General features: G+C 33.4%; 1 protein-coding gene across 1 annotated transcript in view; it reads right to left on the reverse strand.

Moving 5' to 3' along the window:
- Positions 1 to 19,622, reverse strand: part of LOC148955910 (E3 ubiquitin-protein ligase NRDP1-like) — a 115,178-nt gene that overhangs the window by 12,481 nt on the left and 83,075 nt on the right. Inside the window, exon 2 of the mRNA XM_089093113.1 lies at positions 5,391 to 5,516. Within this exon, the coding sequence (XP_088949239.1) occupies positions 5,391 to 5,516 (126 nt within the window). The remainder of the gene's footprint in view (positions 1 to 5,390; positions 5,517 to 19,622) is intronic.

A 19,622-nucleotide genomic window follows, 5' to 3' on the forward strand; every position in this document is an offset into this window, starting at 1 on the left:
TTTTAGGGATATTTTCGGTACTATATTTGAAACTACGGTTTTTTAGTATTTTCACTGATAAAAAAAGAAAAAAAATCGGTATTTGTACGATATACTCCTGACCGGGGCGGATCCAGGGGGTGGGGGTGTGTGCCCCCCCCTAGCGTAGTCTAAAGTAGTGTAATTTACTTAATTAACTCAAGTTTGCGTTAATTAAACTTGCTCATAACGCAAGTTTATCGGATCAACCTATTTTGCGCCCCCCCCCTAAAATATTGTTTTCGGATCAACCTATTTTGCGCCCCCCCCCCTAAAAAAATCCTGGAGCTGCCCCAGAACCCTGACCTAATATTCCTCATCTAAGTAGAACCTGTTTCTCTGACGCTCAATCCAAATCAAATATACCTAAGTATGATAAAAATATAGTACTTTAGAAACAAATTTGGGCTATATATTTGCTTATTAGGGTGGGGGGGGCGGGTAAAGCATAACAGGTCTGCAAGCATAATGTGTTAGGCACAATTATTTTCCATATTATGAATTAAGAATTGTTTTCTAACTTAACGCTGTCCAAATACTTTACCAACACCCCTCCCCCTTATGTGCAAATATATTGCCCAAATTATATATTTCCCATCTATTCTGTCACTTCTCTTTGTCTTGTCGCATGCTAAGCTGAAAGAAACGAGCGAAAAAAAAACAACCGGTTCTACAATGTGTCAATGGATGAACCACTTGAGTGGTCACGGCTATACCATACAAGTAGCCTACCTAAAATTCTCTTAAATCTTAAAAAAAATGTATGTGGGTATCTTATTTTCTTATTAAACAAGGAGTTCTCACCCTTTCCGATGTTTTCGAAAATTGGACCCCTGCACTTGTGTGCAATTTACTTTTATTTATTTTTTTATTGTTGGATTTAAGTTTGAAGTGTGTCAGAGTAAAATGCATAAATAAAGACTTGGACTCACAAATGCCTTAATTTGCTGCAATAAATGTGTTTGATTTTTGGGTGGAATCCCAGTAAGTGACATGCTGTAGAGGCTACAATTTGAGATATTCGCATGTCTTATCTAAGGGTGACCAAGATGCAGGTTGACAAAGGGATAGTTATCCGTACGAAACCAAAGGATCCATGTAATACTTCTTGGTTCCCGTAAATTAAATACACTATCGACTATGTACCGTAATTCACCACCCCTCCCTCACCCGAAAAATTTATGCCAACTTCGCAATAAAAAATACTATACGTAAACAATGGGCACTATACGTAAACAATGAGCAAATTTTATAACTTAAAGATGTATCCCCAGGGGCTATGGGGGCCATATTCTCTCCATGGTAAGGGCATTATATCTCACAATTTTGATCGAATGATTTAGGGAAAAAGGGGCGGTGAATGTCAGGGGGAGGGCTAATTGCGCTCCAATATTTTTGGTCACTTTAAAAGGGCACTAGAGCTTTTAATTTCCATCGGAATAAGTCCTTTTCCAATAATATAGGTCTATTGGTTCGATACAATAGCCCCTTGGGAAAACAAACAACAAATAAACATGTATCCGTGATCTTTCTTCTTGCATTTGATCGTCGATTTATTAAAAATAAATTTTGTTGGATGGATGCTAGACTGAGTATTAACTTAGTTGCATCGTTCTTCTGCATTTATTTTTTGGGGTGATTGTCTTTTTTTGTAATACAGACAAGTTGTTCAAGTTTGTACACTTCTTTTTATTAGTGCTTTTAAGACCTGTGCAAGCTACTTTTTTGCGATTGTAAGAACTTTTGATATTATGGAACAACATTTTAAAATGATTTATTTCATTTTACGAGTGTTGAACAATTAGCCTATTTTCATCATTTGTGTTAGTTGAATAACAGCTTAATAAATGTATGCTTCATGAAAAACTCCTGTAATTTGTATTAGTAAATTTGATGTGCATGTGTTATGTATCGTATGTCATAATTAGGTAAAATCGTTTTATGGCAAAAATTTATATATTTCTCAGTTTTTTTTTTATTATTTTTTTTTCTCATAGTGCTACTTTTTTTTTAATTGTGTTAGAAGATTTTCATCAGATTTATAATGGATAGGTAATCTATTAAAATTGAATTTTTTGTAGGCTGAATGCAAAATTGTGTTCTCAATTTCGACAATCCAACTTTCTTGTGCCTTTTTTCTTTTTTTTTTTTGCGCGCGCATTTTTTTTGTGTTGCAGATCCATTCTTCAAGATTCTGCTCTAGGTATTATCTATATTTTTTATAAATATAAGCCCTTTTTCTAAGTTCATATCAGATTTGTTTTCAATTCTTTCAGAAACCATATCTTTTAAGTGACTTGTTTAAGTTCACGGGGTCGAACTATAATACTGGTTTTTAAAATGAGTTGTGCTTCATAATGGGATGCTTCACAAAAAGCTGTAGTAAAGTTTTTCTTAATCAGCCTTATGTGCTGGTACACCCTCCAGAGGAGATAGGCAGACCATACTGTCAATATGATCTTATTCCTATTAATAAAAACCTGATTCCATATCATCATGTGGTGAAAACTATTTTTTCAAAACAAATTTCAAAAAATTACCCTAATCAGAGACAAATTTATACAAATGAATTTGTCCATGGTAAAAGAGGTGGAACAGCTTCATGCATTCCATCACTGGACCTGAATCTTTATATTCTCCTTCCAGTGGGATACTGTATTTTGTCTGCTGAACTGTGTACCATCCACCTTGCCCTAGATCTTTTATAGATTATTGTTTAGAGTCTGAAAGTATTCTCTCTTTAACTGACTCCCAATCTGCAATACGTTTGCTCTCAAGTTTAAACAAAATTGTTGATGATAAGGGCATACTTCTTGTGTGCGATCACACAAGAAGTGTGATTTTTGTATCTTGACCAAGCCCCCTTCCCTCCCTTTTCATAGATTAAAATTTTGTTTAGTGTCATATCGGGAATATCTAAATATTGGTTATTACAAGGTCTTAAGAATTTAGGGTACTTGTGCTTAATCTGGTACCCACAAAAGAAGTAAAGTTTGGTTAATGCTGATAAAAAAATAGGATGAATATATAATAGTTTAGAAACAAATTTGGGCTATATATTTGCACGGGTGGTAGAACATAGCATATATTAAATACGTAACCTAACCAAGGTACCTTTTCCCCCCCCCCTAACCCCCGAAAAACAACAGTTTAAATATTGTAAAGGCAATGGAAACCACGCTTTGCATTCCATTTCTCTATTGCAAATACCCGTTTGTCAGGTTTCGTGTCTGGTTTCCTTGATACAGTTATAGCGGTGGGTACTAGACAGTGCACAAGTACCGAATTTAGCTACAGAAATAGGGTAGGCCTACCATAGAGGCAGACAAATGAAAAAAAAAGGTATTTGTTTGCGGTTTGAGGACTTCTTGTATTCGAGTTTTGTGTTTTATGTTTCAGCAATGGTAGCATAGGGGCTAGATCAAAATTATATATGGAAGCTTTATTACCCTAAATTCTGGACGGAAGAAGACCTCATAATATGGCAATCCGAGAGCCATTTCTAAACGAGTTGACGGGTAAATAAAACTGCATACATGGCTTCAAAGATAATGTAATTCGGAATTAATGTTTATTTACTGCGTACACTAAAAAAGTCTCAAATGCTGAAAACGAATGCATTTATACATATGTATGTAATTACTATATACTGGAAATAAATTTATACTTCTTAGCTGTCCTTGTCATTGAAATTATCCTGTCTAGATAATGCTAAAACCGTGGTAGGAGTTTCTTCAAAATAAAAAAATAATGTCCATCTATTTTGAAGGTCAGTCTGCGCCAAAAGATAAAAGGAAAGCCCCATCTTTATGAATTTTCTAACCCCTTCATGCATAGAACGATGCGCGATTTCGTAAGGAGTACAATTGCTTATGTCACGAAAGAAGAAAATACAGACCAGGACTTACTCAAGGCTCAAAAAGTAATTGTGGTGCTTAGAAGTACCGCAAATTACCAAAATCTGTGAGCCATTTCTTAACGGATCGAAGGCAGGGGCATAATGTGCTATGGGACAGGAGTGGCAACTGATCCCTCTACCCCCTATTTCTCCTCCCCCTTGGTCCTCCGTTTGCCCACCCCGCTGAAATTTAGTTTCTGCAAAAAATCTTGTCACGAAGATAAGCCTGCAAAATACAAGTATCCAGAGAAACGGACAGTTTTCTTTAGTATATTTTTGTCTTTACGGTAATATATGGATCATTTCATAGTTTTCACTGTCACTTCCATTTGTTTTGGTAAATATGGCTCCAAATTTGCCACCCCCCCCCCCCCCAGGATTTTTAAAAAAATAAACCCCTGATCGAGGGGCAAAAAAAATTATTTGCATTTATTATAATAAATACTTTTTATTTTTGGTTTTTTTTTTTGGGGGGGGGAGACATCAAAATTTGTTTATATATATTTTAGTTGAGTTTTTACGGGTCTGAAAAAAATTCCAGAGGGGTTAAAGCACTTCTCCATACGGCCTTGCTTCTGAGAAAATGTTTCAGTTTTTGACGAGTTGGGCAAACCCAATGAAAAATCAAGTTTCGAATTAGGTTTTTAACGAAAGTTTATTTTAGCTACTCAAGTATTTATTGTGTCAGCTAATTCCCTTCTCAGAAAAATTCTCCCCGCGTATAAAATTTTCCTCAATCAAAATAACCTCATTTCTTAAAATTACCAGTTTATTTAAAATTACCTCTGACTCATTCTTTTTATTTTCCTCCGTCAAGGTACAAGGCCTTTTTGCATAGAAACATTTGCTCCAATCTATTCATTTGAAAACTTCAAACAATTCTTACTCCCTTCTTACTAATCAAACCACACATTCTTGATGACAACTAGTCATCTGTAAGAGTTTGCTAAATGTTAGATTCTTGTTAAAATGTTACAGATTCTTGCCACTAGATTAAGTACTCTCTATGCTTTTTAATTTTCTGGAAAAAAAGTCAGAATCGGTAACCCGGAAATTATTCAGCGAAGTAACGACCCTTAACAGAGAGACATGAAAACACTGCTTTAATAAATATACGTCATTCCTTTTAAAACCCGTTAATTTTCGAAGCCACCTATTATCCAAGTTGAATTGTATGCTTTTTGTACGTCGACACCGGTCACCCCTTAAGAGCAATCTTGGTGATTATAATCTTCAATATTGCGTTTATTGGCATTAATTGCAACTCACATGTGTGATGATTTCTGTGGGATTTCTGAGAAAGAAATAGTTGAAAATTTAGAAAGATGGCTGACATATTTAAGAAATAAAATTACCTCTAACAAAACATGATCAGGTCTTGACACAAAACTTGGAAACTCTGAACCAAAGTAGTTCTCAACTCTCAACCTGAGAATTTAGAAAGATGGCTGACATATTCAAGCAATAAAATTACCTGTAACATACAATCATAAGGTCTTGACAATAATCTCTTTGAAACCTTAAGATCACTCAAACCAGAAGTTCCTAAACGACTCAAATGAAATTTTGTAAACCATCTGCTATCTGTAAGTCCTGTACCCTGGAAACATAAAAATATTGATTAGCTGCTTATTCAGTAACATTTGTTCACGAGTGTTCAAAACTTTTTTTTTTTTTAATGAGTGAATCTTAAAAGATTGAAGAACTTAGCTTCTGCAAACTTACATACATATATATTTATTTTATTATTATATGTTTATGATTTGAACCTCGTTCCATCGTTTTGTTCAATTTTTTGTTCCATTACTCCGTAAAAAAGAAAAAGAAAAAAAAAGATGCTATGCTTTTGCATGAGTTGGAAGAAAACAGTTATAAATCTATTGTGATAAATATTCGTTTCTATATTCACAATCTTGCCTTTTATCTAATATTAATTCCTTATTTTGGAAGTGTTTATTGTGTCAGCCAAAACTGGACCTTGTTCTTCTTCTTAAAAAAAAGCACATGGAATCCTAATCGGACTCCTTTTGGCTTCTAACTGCACTTTTCTTCTTCTTTGTTAGAAATCACTTTGACTCCATCATTTGGTGTCTTTCTGGCCTCCAAGTTGGTGGATTCTCCTCCATGTCAGTAAATTTATATTCTTCCAAGGGGGGGAGAAAACTAAATTGCTTTTTCATAAGGGCCAAACAAGGGAAGCGTAGGGTCCTGCTACCATTCCTCCGCAATCTAAGAATTAACTCTCACGGCACCTCTACGGCTCTTGTAACAAGACGCTCCTCGTCTTCTGCTTGTCGACCTCTCTTCATTAAAAGGTTATAATACTTCGGAAGATATTACTCACTCAAAGAACATCTAAATTCATTAACACATCAATTGTCTCTCTGTAAAACTTCTTTTCAATGGAGGCTGGCAAGGGAGCTCCACAATCAGGTTAATATCTAGTGGAAGTTTAAAATTTTGGGATAGGGTATGTAGTTTATAAATTCCAGGAGTACTTGCAGTGCATTCAAAGAGAAGGTGTTGCAAAGTTTCTTCATTCAGGTTGCAGTCTACAATTTGGGTCACTATACTGCTTCCATCTGAATTCTTCTCTTCTCAGTATTACTGTTAAGCTTTTTATTTTAAAGTACGCCCGACTTATTTCAGGCTCTTTGAAAATTGGAGCCAAAGCAGGAGGAGGCTTTCCATAAAGATGGCGGTTTTTAATTGCATCTCTAAGTGCGATTGAATAATTTTTAGCAAACTGTGGGTTGATTGACTTTGCAGTCTCTGTAGCAAGAATGTCCACTTTTTCGTTATAGTGGATCCCTACATGGCTAGGAATATGCTGGAAAGCCACTGCTATGTGAAAGCCAAACAGTTAAGGTTTGGATTAGTTTAAGAGCAGTCTGAGAATCCGAGAAAATTGCTACTTTGCTGAAATAGAGAGGAATATTTTTGACTACTTCTAGTGATTCAACTATTGCTGCCAGTTCAGCCGTCAAAACTGAGGAGTTCAATGGGAAAGGCTTTTGTTTTTGAATAGACTGAAAGCTGTGGGGAATTACTGCTGCTGCAGCAGATTTATTTCCTACTAGGGATTTATCAGTATAAATGTGCAGATGATCTTTAAACTGTAGCCTTTTTACTTAAAAATTCAGCCCTAATTAGTTGGTGTGAGATATTCTCCTTTTTGTCTTGTATAAGCTTTAGGCTGACATTTGGTTGGCAAAACTTCCAAGGAGGAGGAAATTTAAAAGAATCAACCTGAATTTTATCCAATGACCAGTTTGGACAGAGTGCTGAAAAAGCTTGCCATGATGCAATCCCGATTTTATTCTGCTGCCTAGCGCTCCCAAGACAAAGAGTGAAAATGGGGTGCCGCTCCCCATAGGCTTGGATCCTGGTATAATATTTAACAGTGGCTTTGGCTATTCTCTCGCTTATAGGGACAACTCCTGCTAGTTTCCTGGTGCGATCAATAGAAGTGTGTGGGTGCAAGCCAAGAGCCAGTCGGAGTGCCATGTTCTGGATAGTTTCCAGTTTCAACATGTTTTTTTTATTGGTATGGCCATAAGCAACTATCCCATACTCCATTTTTGGCCTTATATATTGTTTGTAAAAAGTTCCTAATACAGTTGGTGAGTTTCCCCATTTTGTAGAGGCAAGTCTTTTTAGAATTACAATCCTTTTCAGGCAGACCTCTTTCATCATGTCTACTTGTTTATTCCAAGTCCATCGATGGCCTATTTTCAATCCCAGTAATCTGCATTCTTTGACTAAATCAAGTCTCTCTCCTCCAATAATTATTTGAGCCATTGGAGTGGAAATGTTTTTGTTATTGAACATCATTGCTTTTGTTTTTTGGGCTGATACACTCATTCCGAATGCTTTAGAGAATCGAACTAATTCGTTCAGAGCAGCGTTTAACTTTCCAATTGCTTCATTATTGCTGTACCCTACTTCCCAAATGGTGAGGTCATCTGCAAAGGCTGCTAGCCCTAAACTCTCACTTGAATATTTGAGTTTGGATAGAAAGAGGAGGAAAATAAGTGGGCTAAGTGGTGATCCTTGGAGTAAACCCTAATGTAGTCTACAAATAGGGAATGTAGCTTCATTGATCTTCACTTTGAATGTTCTATTATTAAGGAAATCAGAGATGAAATAGATGAATCTGTCTGGGAAGTCTATTGTTTTTAAAATCTGACAAAGCTTCTTCTCTAATATTTTGTCAAAAGCAGATTCGAAGTCAACAAATGCTGCTACGAGGACCTTCTTTTGACTTTTAGCATTTTTAATAGCCTCCTCCAGCATGAGTATACAATCAATTGTGTTGAAGCCTTTCCTAAAACCACACTGCTGTTGCGGAAAAAGGCCATTATATTCACAAAACCATTCAAGCCTTTTCTTTATCATCTTTTCCATAATTTTTCCAAGGACGGGTAAGAGTTATATAGGCCTGTAAGAAGATAGCTTGAAATTGACAATGATTATTTTGAAGAAGAAAAAAAAACATCATTTTAGCAACTATTTATAATTTGTCAACTAAATTCGTTTTATCTGATTTTCTTAAAGAGGCTTGAAAACCAGTCTAAATATATAAAGAGAAATAATAAAACTATAAAACAAATAACTACACAAAAAAAAAAAATAATAATAACAAATTAATAATAATTGAAAACAAATCTGGCATTCATTTCTTTTTCGAAACACGTTTTTATAAATTAACTGGCCATGCAATTGCTTAAACAAACAGTTAGAAAAGGGAAATTAAAATAATCTTTTTAACAAGAATTATAAAAGGTGGATCAAAATTCATGTATGTTCAAGGGCATCTAAAAGACGCGTCAGAATTACTTCAGCCAATGGTATTTTTTAATTAAAAAATCCTCCTGAATGTTGACATTATCTTTTGACTCTGTTCAACATACATATCAACATTATTCCTTCATATTCCATCTAGAAATAATAACATTTTAATTATTGTAAAAAACTAAAGTAGATAAGACATTATTACATAATATTCATTTTTTAAAAAAGCTAAAGTTATGAAAAATCTCAAAATTATTGATAAAATTGAACAATAAAACAAAAAAAAAGGCAAATAGAAATCGAAGAGAATTTTATTTCCAAAATACATTTTTCAAAGAAGTTCTCCACAGGAAATTAAGGGCTGTATTAAAACTTATAAATAACAGATATAAATCCGTCAAATAAATCAAAATTCAAACGATTATAAATTGCTCTAAATAAAAAATAAAACTTATTGGAACTATCTGGAGCTATTGTTTTAAAGCTGTTTCAAAGTTTGGTTCTGAAAATAATGTAATACTAAATTACCTTAGTACATACTTTATAGTACTATAATGATTGGGCACCAACCAAGAAAACGGCTTCGCTGAATTCGAAACTAATTAGATCGAAATTAAACTTCGCCCGCCGGCACCCGAAAAAATTTATAATTGCTGTCGAACAACATTAAGAGTAAAACTTTAGCCAGCAAAACATCACAGGTTCTAATCCGCCAAGTCAACTATGTGAAACCCTCGTCTCTAAACCACCAAACTATTTTGACTTTGCCATTTTTCTTAATATGTCGGGCTTATTCAATCTTATATTCAATATTAGATATGTGTGTTATATTTATATTTTCTAGAAGCATGTTATATTGCTTCTAGAAGCTAGAAGCATTTTATAGCTGCAATATTGAACAGCAGCGCATCAAAAGCAGCAAAGAAGAACTTGATTCAATAAGACACATTTATACAGAATAAAAAACTATAAACTATTTTCAGGTTTTTTTTTAGTAAAAAAAAAAATTCTACTTTTTAAATAATATAAAAATCAGACAAATTAAATTTTTTTTTTTCTAAAACAGAGATTTATTCCAAAAATAAATACTAGGTTCAAGCACGGGCACAATGTTTTTCCCCCAAAATTTTAAATTTTTTTTTTTTTTGGAAAAAAATTATGTACCTTGTTGCCCAGTGTACAGTCTTAAGAAATTTAAAATAAGTAATTGCAAATAAATGCAAAGTATATTTAAAAAATCCCCTTTTTCACTTATAATTTATTGCTCTTCTTCTTCTACTGAATGAAAATTCAAAATTGCAATTCCAACATATATTTTTGAGGTTGTTCCCTTTACTAAACCAGAAAATGGTAGATTCTTGTTTCATTACCATTCAAGCAATTTTTATCTATTAGAAAAAGCTTTGAAAACAACTGAAAGTCCGATGGATTCACTTCCAGTTTAACTCCCACCACGTCACCCCCTCCACTTCCCCATTACTCTTAGTCATAGCCTATATACAATATTTTACAGATTTAATTTTCAGTTTTAGATCTCAGTTTTTTTTCCTTTTGCTGATCAATCTTTACAATAAATCCTTCTTTAATCCTTTTACGACTAAGCCCTTTTTTATATCGAATAGGAAAAAAAAATATAATAATTCCTGAGCAGAAAGACACGCTGATTCCAAATATTCTATAAGAAACATCCTAAAAAAAACAGGAAAAAAATCGCTTTTGTATGGTCTAAAAAAGAAACAACAATAAAATAAAATCCTACGGTAGAGACTGAAAGAGAAACACAGAGGGAGTGTGCGATAAGTAAGGTCAGTCAATACAAAACGGGGCGACAGAAAATAAAAATTAGCCGGAAAACTGTTGAATTGTGCCTGTTGTAAAGGGGAGAATGTAATACCAATACGCAACATACAGTTTCTTGAAAGCAAAAACTAAACACTTAAGATAGAATTAACTAGATATAGTCAAATACAAATTATGATTAACACAAACGCCTTAACATTTTAATGATTATCCTAATTATGTAATAATTATTTTATTTTTCTATCAAACACTTTTTAATACAAACAAATTTTCGGTAGTTAAAAGTTAAAAACTTCCGAAACGTAAAAGGTAAACTACCAAAACTCGGTAGTTTCGGTAGTTAAAATGTAAAAAGTTAAAAATCAGCAGTCCTAGCTGAACATTTGTAAAATAGCCATCATTCTTTTAATACACCATTTCTTAGTTTTCCTCTTCTTAAGTTTTCTGTTGACAATTAACTCTTCTTTTTTTCTTAACATATACCACGGTTTATCATATACATCACTATATATAGGCTTACCATGCTATAGCTTGCTATCACAAATATAAAAACCTGACGTCGGACGTTTTTCGAAAAAATTTAATAGAAAACCTTTTCTTTCAGCAAAATATCCCTAAACGAACTCACCACTAAACTTGTCTTACATCATTGGATGTGGAACAAATATGACCCAAAATGAGATTAAGTTTATATAATGTTGATTGTTAAAATAAGTAAATAAAATAGTAAAATTAACTGTTTAAGGGTAACTTTACTTTTTCATTTGGACATCTGTTATCTCTTCTCACAGATCAGCCCTGTACAATTTTAGAATTTGTTGCTTTTAGCCATTAATAATACGCAAATTTGTAAAACCTATGTATTTTGTTGTTTTTACATTTCTCATAATAACTACAGAAAAGATTACTGAGGTAAAAAAAAAGAACAAAAAAAATTACCCTCTCCCTGAGATTTTGAAAAAAATTTTTTTTACCTCCTCTCCAAATTTCTATGAATTTACACCATTAGGCAATAAAGATTCACCTGATTTACAAACTGACTTTGTCCAGCTGTTGGTAACAGTTGTGAATCTGAACTTAAGGACTGAGTCTCTTTTTGTCCTTTTTTAATGAGGCAATGTATTCTTTAATCAAGTCCAATTCTGACTGTATCTTGGACATTTTTTCTTCATTCTCTTCTTTCAGTTTCTTCATTTTTTCTTCATTCTCTTCTTTCAGTTTTTCATTTTTTCTTCATTCTCTTCTTTCACTTTTTCATCTTTTTCTTCAATTTTTCTTAGAAGTATTACCAAGCCTCTGGCGCATTTGATGTATTGTAATGCCATTTGAAATTCCAAACATTGAAAGCAATTATGCTTTTTTAGTTCCTCAAAGGGTAGAGAAGTTCCACATCCTGTTTGGCAAGTAACTAGTCTCTTAGGGTTGAAATTGCATTCTAGAATATGAGCTTCAAGTCTTTCCAATGTCAATATGGCAGGGCATCCATGTGTCTGGTTGCTACAGCTCAAGGTTAATCTATGTAAAAAGAAATATGTATTGAAAATTCTAATGATATTACTCAGGATAGCCTCATTTAACTAGCTTAGAGCAATAAAAACATTTTCTAACTTTGAGGGTCATCTATGACTGTTGCAATAATTGCAAAATCTCTGGTTTTTCTGTTGCAATAATTGCAAAATCTCAAAAAGTTCTGGCTTTGCAGCAATAGCTCCAAACTATAAAGAGCAAACTACATTCCATAGTTACCAAATGTCCAAAATCGTTTTTTGAAACTAAGTGTCAAATGAGAATATTTTTTTTGGTTTAAAAGTTATAATACAAAGTATTATACATGTTAACTCAAACAGTAAAAGTTCATTGCAGAAGCAAATTTTCAGAAATTCTTAAAATATCTCAACTCACGACACCCTTTTGTAATATCAAACTCAAAATAACACGATTTGAATCAACACTTTCAAAAACCTTAACTCAAGCCTGAATCATGAAAAGGTAAAAAATTCTTCTTTTTTTCTATTCTTTTCTTTCCGCCAGGGCAAGCAAGCTACCTCAATCTCATAGGGAGATGTTGAATGGCTTACTTAAAGCCATTGATCAAATCTGCATGTTTTTTTGTAAGGTCTTCTTGATAATACCATTGCAAAGTGCCATACATCACTAAAAATGAACTTTTGGGTTCCATTTCTAGAGTTGAAAGACTGAGAAGTGCAACACGGATACCATCATAAAAACTATGACTGAGAACACATTGTTCGGTGGTCCACAATACCCCTCTTGTAGTCCGCCTCGCCCACTCCCCCCCTAGGCGGACCCGACTACAAAAAGTTTGTGGAAAACTGCCAAATGAAAAACAAATCACTAAAAGTAACTCGAGGAAGCAGAAATTTCACTCATGTGGTTGTTAACATAAAAAAAATAAAGTGCAAGAATTAAATTTTTTTCTTTTTTTTTTACAAGGACCATTAAATTAAATAATGTAAAGAATAAACTGCAAATTATCTATTGTTGATAATTTAATGTGTATTCTAATAGTTATCAACCATGAATTTTCAAGGATGGTGAGAGACTATAAATTGGTCTTATCTTTTTGAACGCTAAAAAGATTTTTCTGCTTCTAAGAGAAAATCCTGTGTTTTTTTCCATTTAAAGAAAGAATGCCACAATTTCAAATTTACAGCTTGGGCACACACAATTATAATCTTACATCCAGTACATATCAAACATTGGATATGTATATCTTTGACACTGACTTAAATTCCTTTAAGTCATAGATGCCGTCTCGGCATACATTTACTCTCAATATTTCCTTGGAATCTGCCAGCAATCAAGTTTATATGTCCTTTAATCAAATAGCAAAGTATCACTAACTGAAGATCTTTAGTTTCATTGTTCACAACAAGTTCAATAGCATTGATTATTTTCATGAATAATTAATTTCCTGAATAATTGTCTTTACTTTATCATAAGGTTTTGGGAGTAGTTTCAGTAACAAGGGAATGGTTGATATTCAAATAACAGGACAGTATGAAACATAAGGCTGGGCCAGGCTCTAGAAAAGTATTTTGAGAATTTACCCTGCAAATATGTGTTTTAGCTTTCTAAAGTTCCTGATACTCCTGAAGACTTTCATTTTGATCAGGTTAACATGACAATTAAATGTAAGATTTTTATCAGACAAGATGTCTAAGAATCAAACATGGCGCTCCTAAGGTCTACCTAAAGAGCATCCTGATAAATATTTATCATTAAGTCAGGGCAAGCCTTTGATTCTCCTGAGAAAATGAGAAAGTATGGCTTTCCTATATTCAAAGCAATTTAATTTGCATGAAGCCGCTGAGAACTCTTACAAAAGGTAAACATCCACTACATATCAAACATTGAAATTGATCAGTTTATACACACAGACTTAAACAACTTGCTTCTGTATCAACTTAGCTCTTAAATCCATAAACAGTGTGTATCTGCACCCTCTCTTGATTTTGAGTTAAGGGTGATTTGTTATGTAGCTTTTTGTACTGTATCTTATCTAGCAAAACAAGTTGATCTACACAATTCAGCATGAAAAACTGATTGGGAAGTGCTATTCATTTACACTTTTTAAAGCATGGTTGCAAGGAACAAAAAATATAATTTATATAAACAAAATAAATGTAAAATATTAACATAGAAAGACCCAACAATTATGAGATCTATTAAAAATCATTTTGTACATATTTACAATATATTTAAATAAATAAATAAATCTACAGAAAAGTTATTAGGATACTTGGAGAAGTCTTCAGATCATCAATATGTATAGAGGTTCTGTATATCGGACAAGTCTGGTTTGAAGTTAACCACTCACTAATGCATGTATTACAAAACGGATGTTCACATATTGGAGCCATGAATATAAAGATATTAATTATACTTGGGGGGGGGGCAAAAGGTCAATTTACCCTCTCCCAATTAAAATCCTTTTCTGTTCCTTTGTTATGAGGAGGCATTTTATTCAGTCTACAAAAATGATTTAGTGAAAACGAAATTTAGTGAGTGCTTAGATATAAGCACTTCAGAAGACAGGAGGATTTGCTTGACCTGTTTGAATAGCCATATTCCAAACAACAGGCTGTATGAAAGATATAGTTCCATCCTACTTCCTACAGCTACACAGAGAGAAAGGTTGAGACCAGGACATTTTTGTCCTGATCATTGTGGTCACAATGACAATATCAAAGGTGATATGTATGGTCACAAAAGAATGTCCTGGGACATTCTTTTCTAAAAAAGAATGACTAACTACACAAAATCTTCCTTTTTGGCCATTCATCTAGGCCTAGAAAACAGGATGGGGAAAGGTAATAAGGAAGGATTTAAAGAACACTGGGAGTTTTTGGTATCTTTGATGAGGAAGAGGAAGAGTCTGCAAAGCTGTGTTGGCCTAGGGAAGTTTGTTGCTACAGAGAGTTATTAGAACTGGAATGATCTTTTGACATGGTATTATAACTTAAGTGTTCTCAAGTATTTTCAAACATCATAATTTAAGCATTTTCTTCTCCTTTAATCAAATTAATTATCTATTATTCTCATTTACTAAATCACACAAAACAAAAATCCAGTTGCCTTTAAATTGCTCAGAGAGCTGATAGCCCTTTGGAAAAAGCCAAACGAGTTTTCCAGCCCACTTGGAAAAATAAAAATCTATGTCATAGAGGAGCATCAGCCAATTTTGAAGCCAAAAGGACCCCAAAGATATTAGTCCAAGTGTTTTCTGCCGAAGACGACTAACTGAATTGCCTTTACTTGTATGCATATCAACCTTAATTGAGCCCTAGGATGATAAAATATCGTCAACCAGGGGTAAATAATCATTTTTATACAACTCTGAAAAAGTAAGGCCAGCTTTACTTCTTACAGGGACTGCCTGTCTTGGTTTTATTTTTTAATTAGCCCTGGTTCTCAAGTCCATCATCACAACTTGACCAAATTGTCTTCGTACCGATTTATTTTCCTATGTGTGTGAACAGACTATAAGCTTACTTCAGTTTTGTTTTCAGGCTCAGCGAGCTTTAACACGGTATAGATTCATATAAATTTAAAAAAAAAATTCCGAAAAATAATTTTTTCAAAGAAAATTAAAGGCAATTTTAAACTTACGCTCAGTATATACAAATACATGTTAAAATTCAAACACAAAACGACCAGAAATTACTATTAAAGAATAAATGAAACCCAAAACGAACATAAATTAATTAAATAATCATAGCAAAAAAACATACAACAAGTGATAATGTAAATGAATAAATAGATCTTAAAGCGAGTAATGCTTGGATTGAATATGAAAATCAAGCTTAAAACGAAAAAAAATATTTTGCTATTGAAGTATAAATGAAACTTAAAACGAACAGAAATTAAATAAACAATCAATCAAACAGTTCGTGGTAACGAACTGTAAGTAAGGAGCGACCCCGCAATGGTAACCGAAACTCTAAAAAACGGAATTTTGATACCAATAGATACATCAAAAGAATCAAATCTTAATTCTGATTTCAAAAATATAAGTTTCATCAAGTTTAATCTTACCTATCAAAAGTTAAGCGCCTGAGAAAATTTGGCTCATTTTCGAAAAAAGGGAGAAAGACCCCCCTAAAAGTTATAAAACCTTAATGAAATTCACACCATCATATTCAGCGTATCAGATAACCCTACTGCAGAGGTTTCAAGCTCCTATCTACAAAAATGTGGAATTTTGCATTTTTTGCCAGAAGAAAGATCACGGGTGCGTGTTTATTTGTTTGTTTGTTTTTTCTCCCAGGGGTAACCCAGTGGTCCTAGAATATAGTAAGAGGGCTCATTTGAATGGAAATTAAAAGTTCTAGTGCCCTTTTTAAGTGACCAAAAAAAATTGGAGGGCAACTAGGCCCCCTCCCACGCTCATTTATTTCTCAAACTCACCCAATTTAAATTTTGAGATAGCCATTGTGTTTAGCATAGTCGAAAACCTAATAAATATGTCTTTTACGATGACTTAATCCCCCACAGTTCCCAGGGGAAGTGCTGCCAATTATGAACTTTGCCCATTGCTTACATATTGTATTGGTTATAGGGAAGTATACAAACATTTTCAGGAAGAATTTTTTTCTGGTGGGGGGGGGGGAGGGGGGCTGGCGAAGGGGGTTACTCGGGAGAATCTTTCCGTGGAAGATGTTTCTTTGGGGTAAGGGACATTTCTATGAAGGAGGCGCCGGATTTCCAAGCATTATTTAAAAAACGATCATAAATTAAATTAAAAAAAATAAGTACTTTCAACTGAAAGTAAGAAGCAACATTAGAACTTAAAATGAACAGAAATTATTACGTATATGAGGGGCTTCTCCCCCAAGTCAATACTTTGCTCTTTACGCTACAGTTTTTTTTTAGTGCTTTCAAAAGAACTATCTATTCTAATTAAACGGCCTTTGTGATTCAGGGGTTTGTTAATTAAAATTTTTTTTAACTTTTAACGTAAAGAGCGTGGTATTGACTAAGGGGAGAACCCCATCATATACGTAATAACGTATACGTAATAAAAAAAAAACAATAAAAAAACAAGCGATACGGCTCAATAGTAAGCGAAACTTTTAAAAACGGAACTTCGATGTCAATAAATGTATCAAAAGAATGGGCTTATAATGCTGATTCTAAATATATGAATTTTATTAAGTTTAGTATTACTCATCAAAGGCTACAAGCCTCAGAAAACTCACCTGATTTTTTAAAGGGGGGGAAACATCCCCTAAAAGTGAAAATTTTTTAATGAAAATCACACCGTCAGATTCAGCGTATCAGAAAACCCTATAACGTAGGTTTCAAGCTCATATCTGCAAAAATCTGCAACTTTGTATTTTTTGCCAGAAGAAAAATATACGAATATAGAGGTTCGTTACGTAAGTTTATTTGTAAATTACGTCAGAACCAAATTTAGAGACAGCCATTTAGCAAAAGAAAAGTAAAATTTTTATGCAAATTTTGTTTACTTATTCAATGACGGCGAGCCAAAATAAAAGCTGCATTAACTAAAATACGATCAGAACTTAAATATAAAAAACAAGTTTTTTAAACCGAAAGTAAGGATCGACATTAAAACTTAAAACGAACAGAAATTATTCCGTATATGAAAGGTGCTGTCCCATCCTCAGTGCCTCGCTCTTTACGATAAAGTTTGACTCTTTCTCACAACTCTATTTTTTAAAACAATAAAAAACTTTAGCGTAAAGAGCGAGGCGTTGAGGAGGGGACAGCCCCTTTCATATACGGAATAATTTCTATTCGTTTTAAGTTTTAATGTCGCTCCTTACTTTCAGTTTAAAAAACTTGTTTTTTTTATTTAATTTCTGTTCGTTTTGGATTTCATTTATTCTTTAAAAGTAATTTCTGGTGGTTTTGAGTTTGAATTTTAACAGGTATTTGTATCTGCTGAGATTAAGTTTAAAATAACCTTTACTTTTCTTTGAAAAACTTATTTTTCGGAAAGTTTTTTTCTAAATAATTTTTGTTCGTTTTTGATTGCAAAAAGTTTCAAGTTTTTATGGCATGGGGGGGTTGCTCACTGTCCAATTATTCTTGACTTTAAAAAAACGGATCTAGAACTTTCGATTTAAATCGAATAAGGTTTTTTCAAAGTCTACGATTACCTATTTGATAAAAACCTTATATATGAACAATAAACAGCTTGCATAACTTGTGGACAGCGATTGACAACAATAAATGGATTGAAAAAATAGCTTCAATAAGGGTGTTTAGACCATTTCACTTTCTGACACAGAGGGATCAGGACTGTTTGGAATTGACCTTAATAGGATTTTGTGTGCCAAAGCAATTTTGCATCTATTGCTGAGTATGTATTTTAACCTTATTTTAAGTATTGCAGTAATTTTAATTATTTTTAGAATTTTCAATTTTAGAAAACTTCTAGGAGTAGTTGTATAGACAATTCTTTATCTATTTCTAATTAGTGTATTTTGATGTGTCTTAACTTCACCTAAAAATTTCTATATAAAGTTACAAATAATATTTACAGCTATTGTAACCTTTGAAAAAAAGGAAACAGATACCGTACGTTAATTTCTTATTGGATATTTTCTGCATATTATGGAGAAAGAATTGTTCTCTAAACATGTTGATTAATTAATAGCCCTTATGTAGGCTAATTGGAAAAATTGAAAACTTCTTTTAATTTATCTTTTATTTTTATTTATATCTTTCCTAAAACTACTTCCCTTTACTTAGCCTGTCTCTTAATGTGCAAATATATAGCACAAGTTAAATATTCTCCAGGAGTTTCTTCGTTTCTAAATTGACGTAGGCTTTCCTCCTTAGTCGTTGAATAAACTTAAAGAAAAAATCAAGCATGGGAAATTCATTGAAAATAAGTAGGATTAATTCCGGTTAGGTCTATATATTTTCGTATTTGCGGGGGAGGGCAGCGGCAGATTGTGGTAAAAGTAAGTGGAGTACTGTTAGGAATAATAAATAAGTAGTTTAAAAGGTTTTTTTTTTACATTTTAATAAGTTCTTCAGAGGAGGCCACTCAGAAGTAAATTTTGGGTACAAAAGTGAAATTTTTTTTTTTTATTTGACAATCTATTGAACCCAATTGTAAAACATTTTGTTGAACCTGACGTTAGATCATTGTTCGTTAAGAAATATTCTCTGTAACTGGGGAGCCTTTGCCTCTCCATTAATGCACAATGTAGAAAGTTGGGTAGAACCTCTTCCTCTACCCTCTGCCAAGAAATACCATCACCTCCTGAACAAAAATTCTAGCTCCCGTCTTTATCCTCTGAATTTATGAAAATTTATGGAATCTTCAAGTTAGATAGGGAACTGGCGTCCCCTTCCCCAGAAGTTCCCCAATCCGTCGGAGTTTTCCAAGTAAAATCCCCCCCCTGGTAAAATCCCAAATTCTTTACTTTACTTTGATTAAGTATCGATTTTTACAACCATCCCAGCCCCTTCAGTTGAACTACGTCGCGCTGCGAATGGGAGAGTAGAGTAAGAAGTACCATTTCTACGGGCCCTATGTACCAAACAGGTTTTTCTGGTAGGTAAACATTTCTACAGGGGATTACACTCTTTCAAAGAGGAACGAGTATCA

This window comes from Artemia sp. Qi Xiang Cuo, chromosome 1 (assembly GCF_049724085.1).
Source record: "Artemia sp. Qi Xiang Cuo chromosome 1, ASM4972408v1, whole genome shotgun sequence".
Lineage (NCBI taxonomy): Eukaryota > Metazoa > Arthropoda > Branchiopoda > Anostraca > Artemiidae > Artemia > Artemia sp. Qi Xiang Cuo.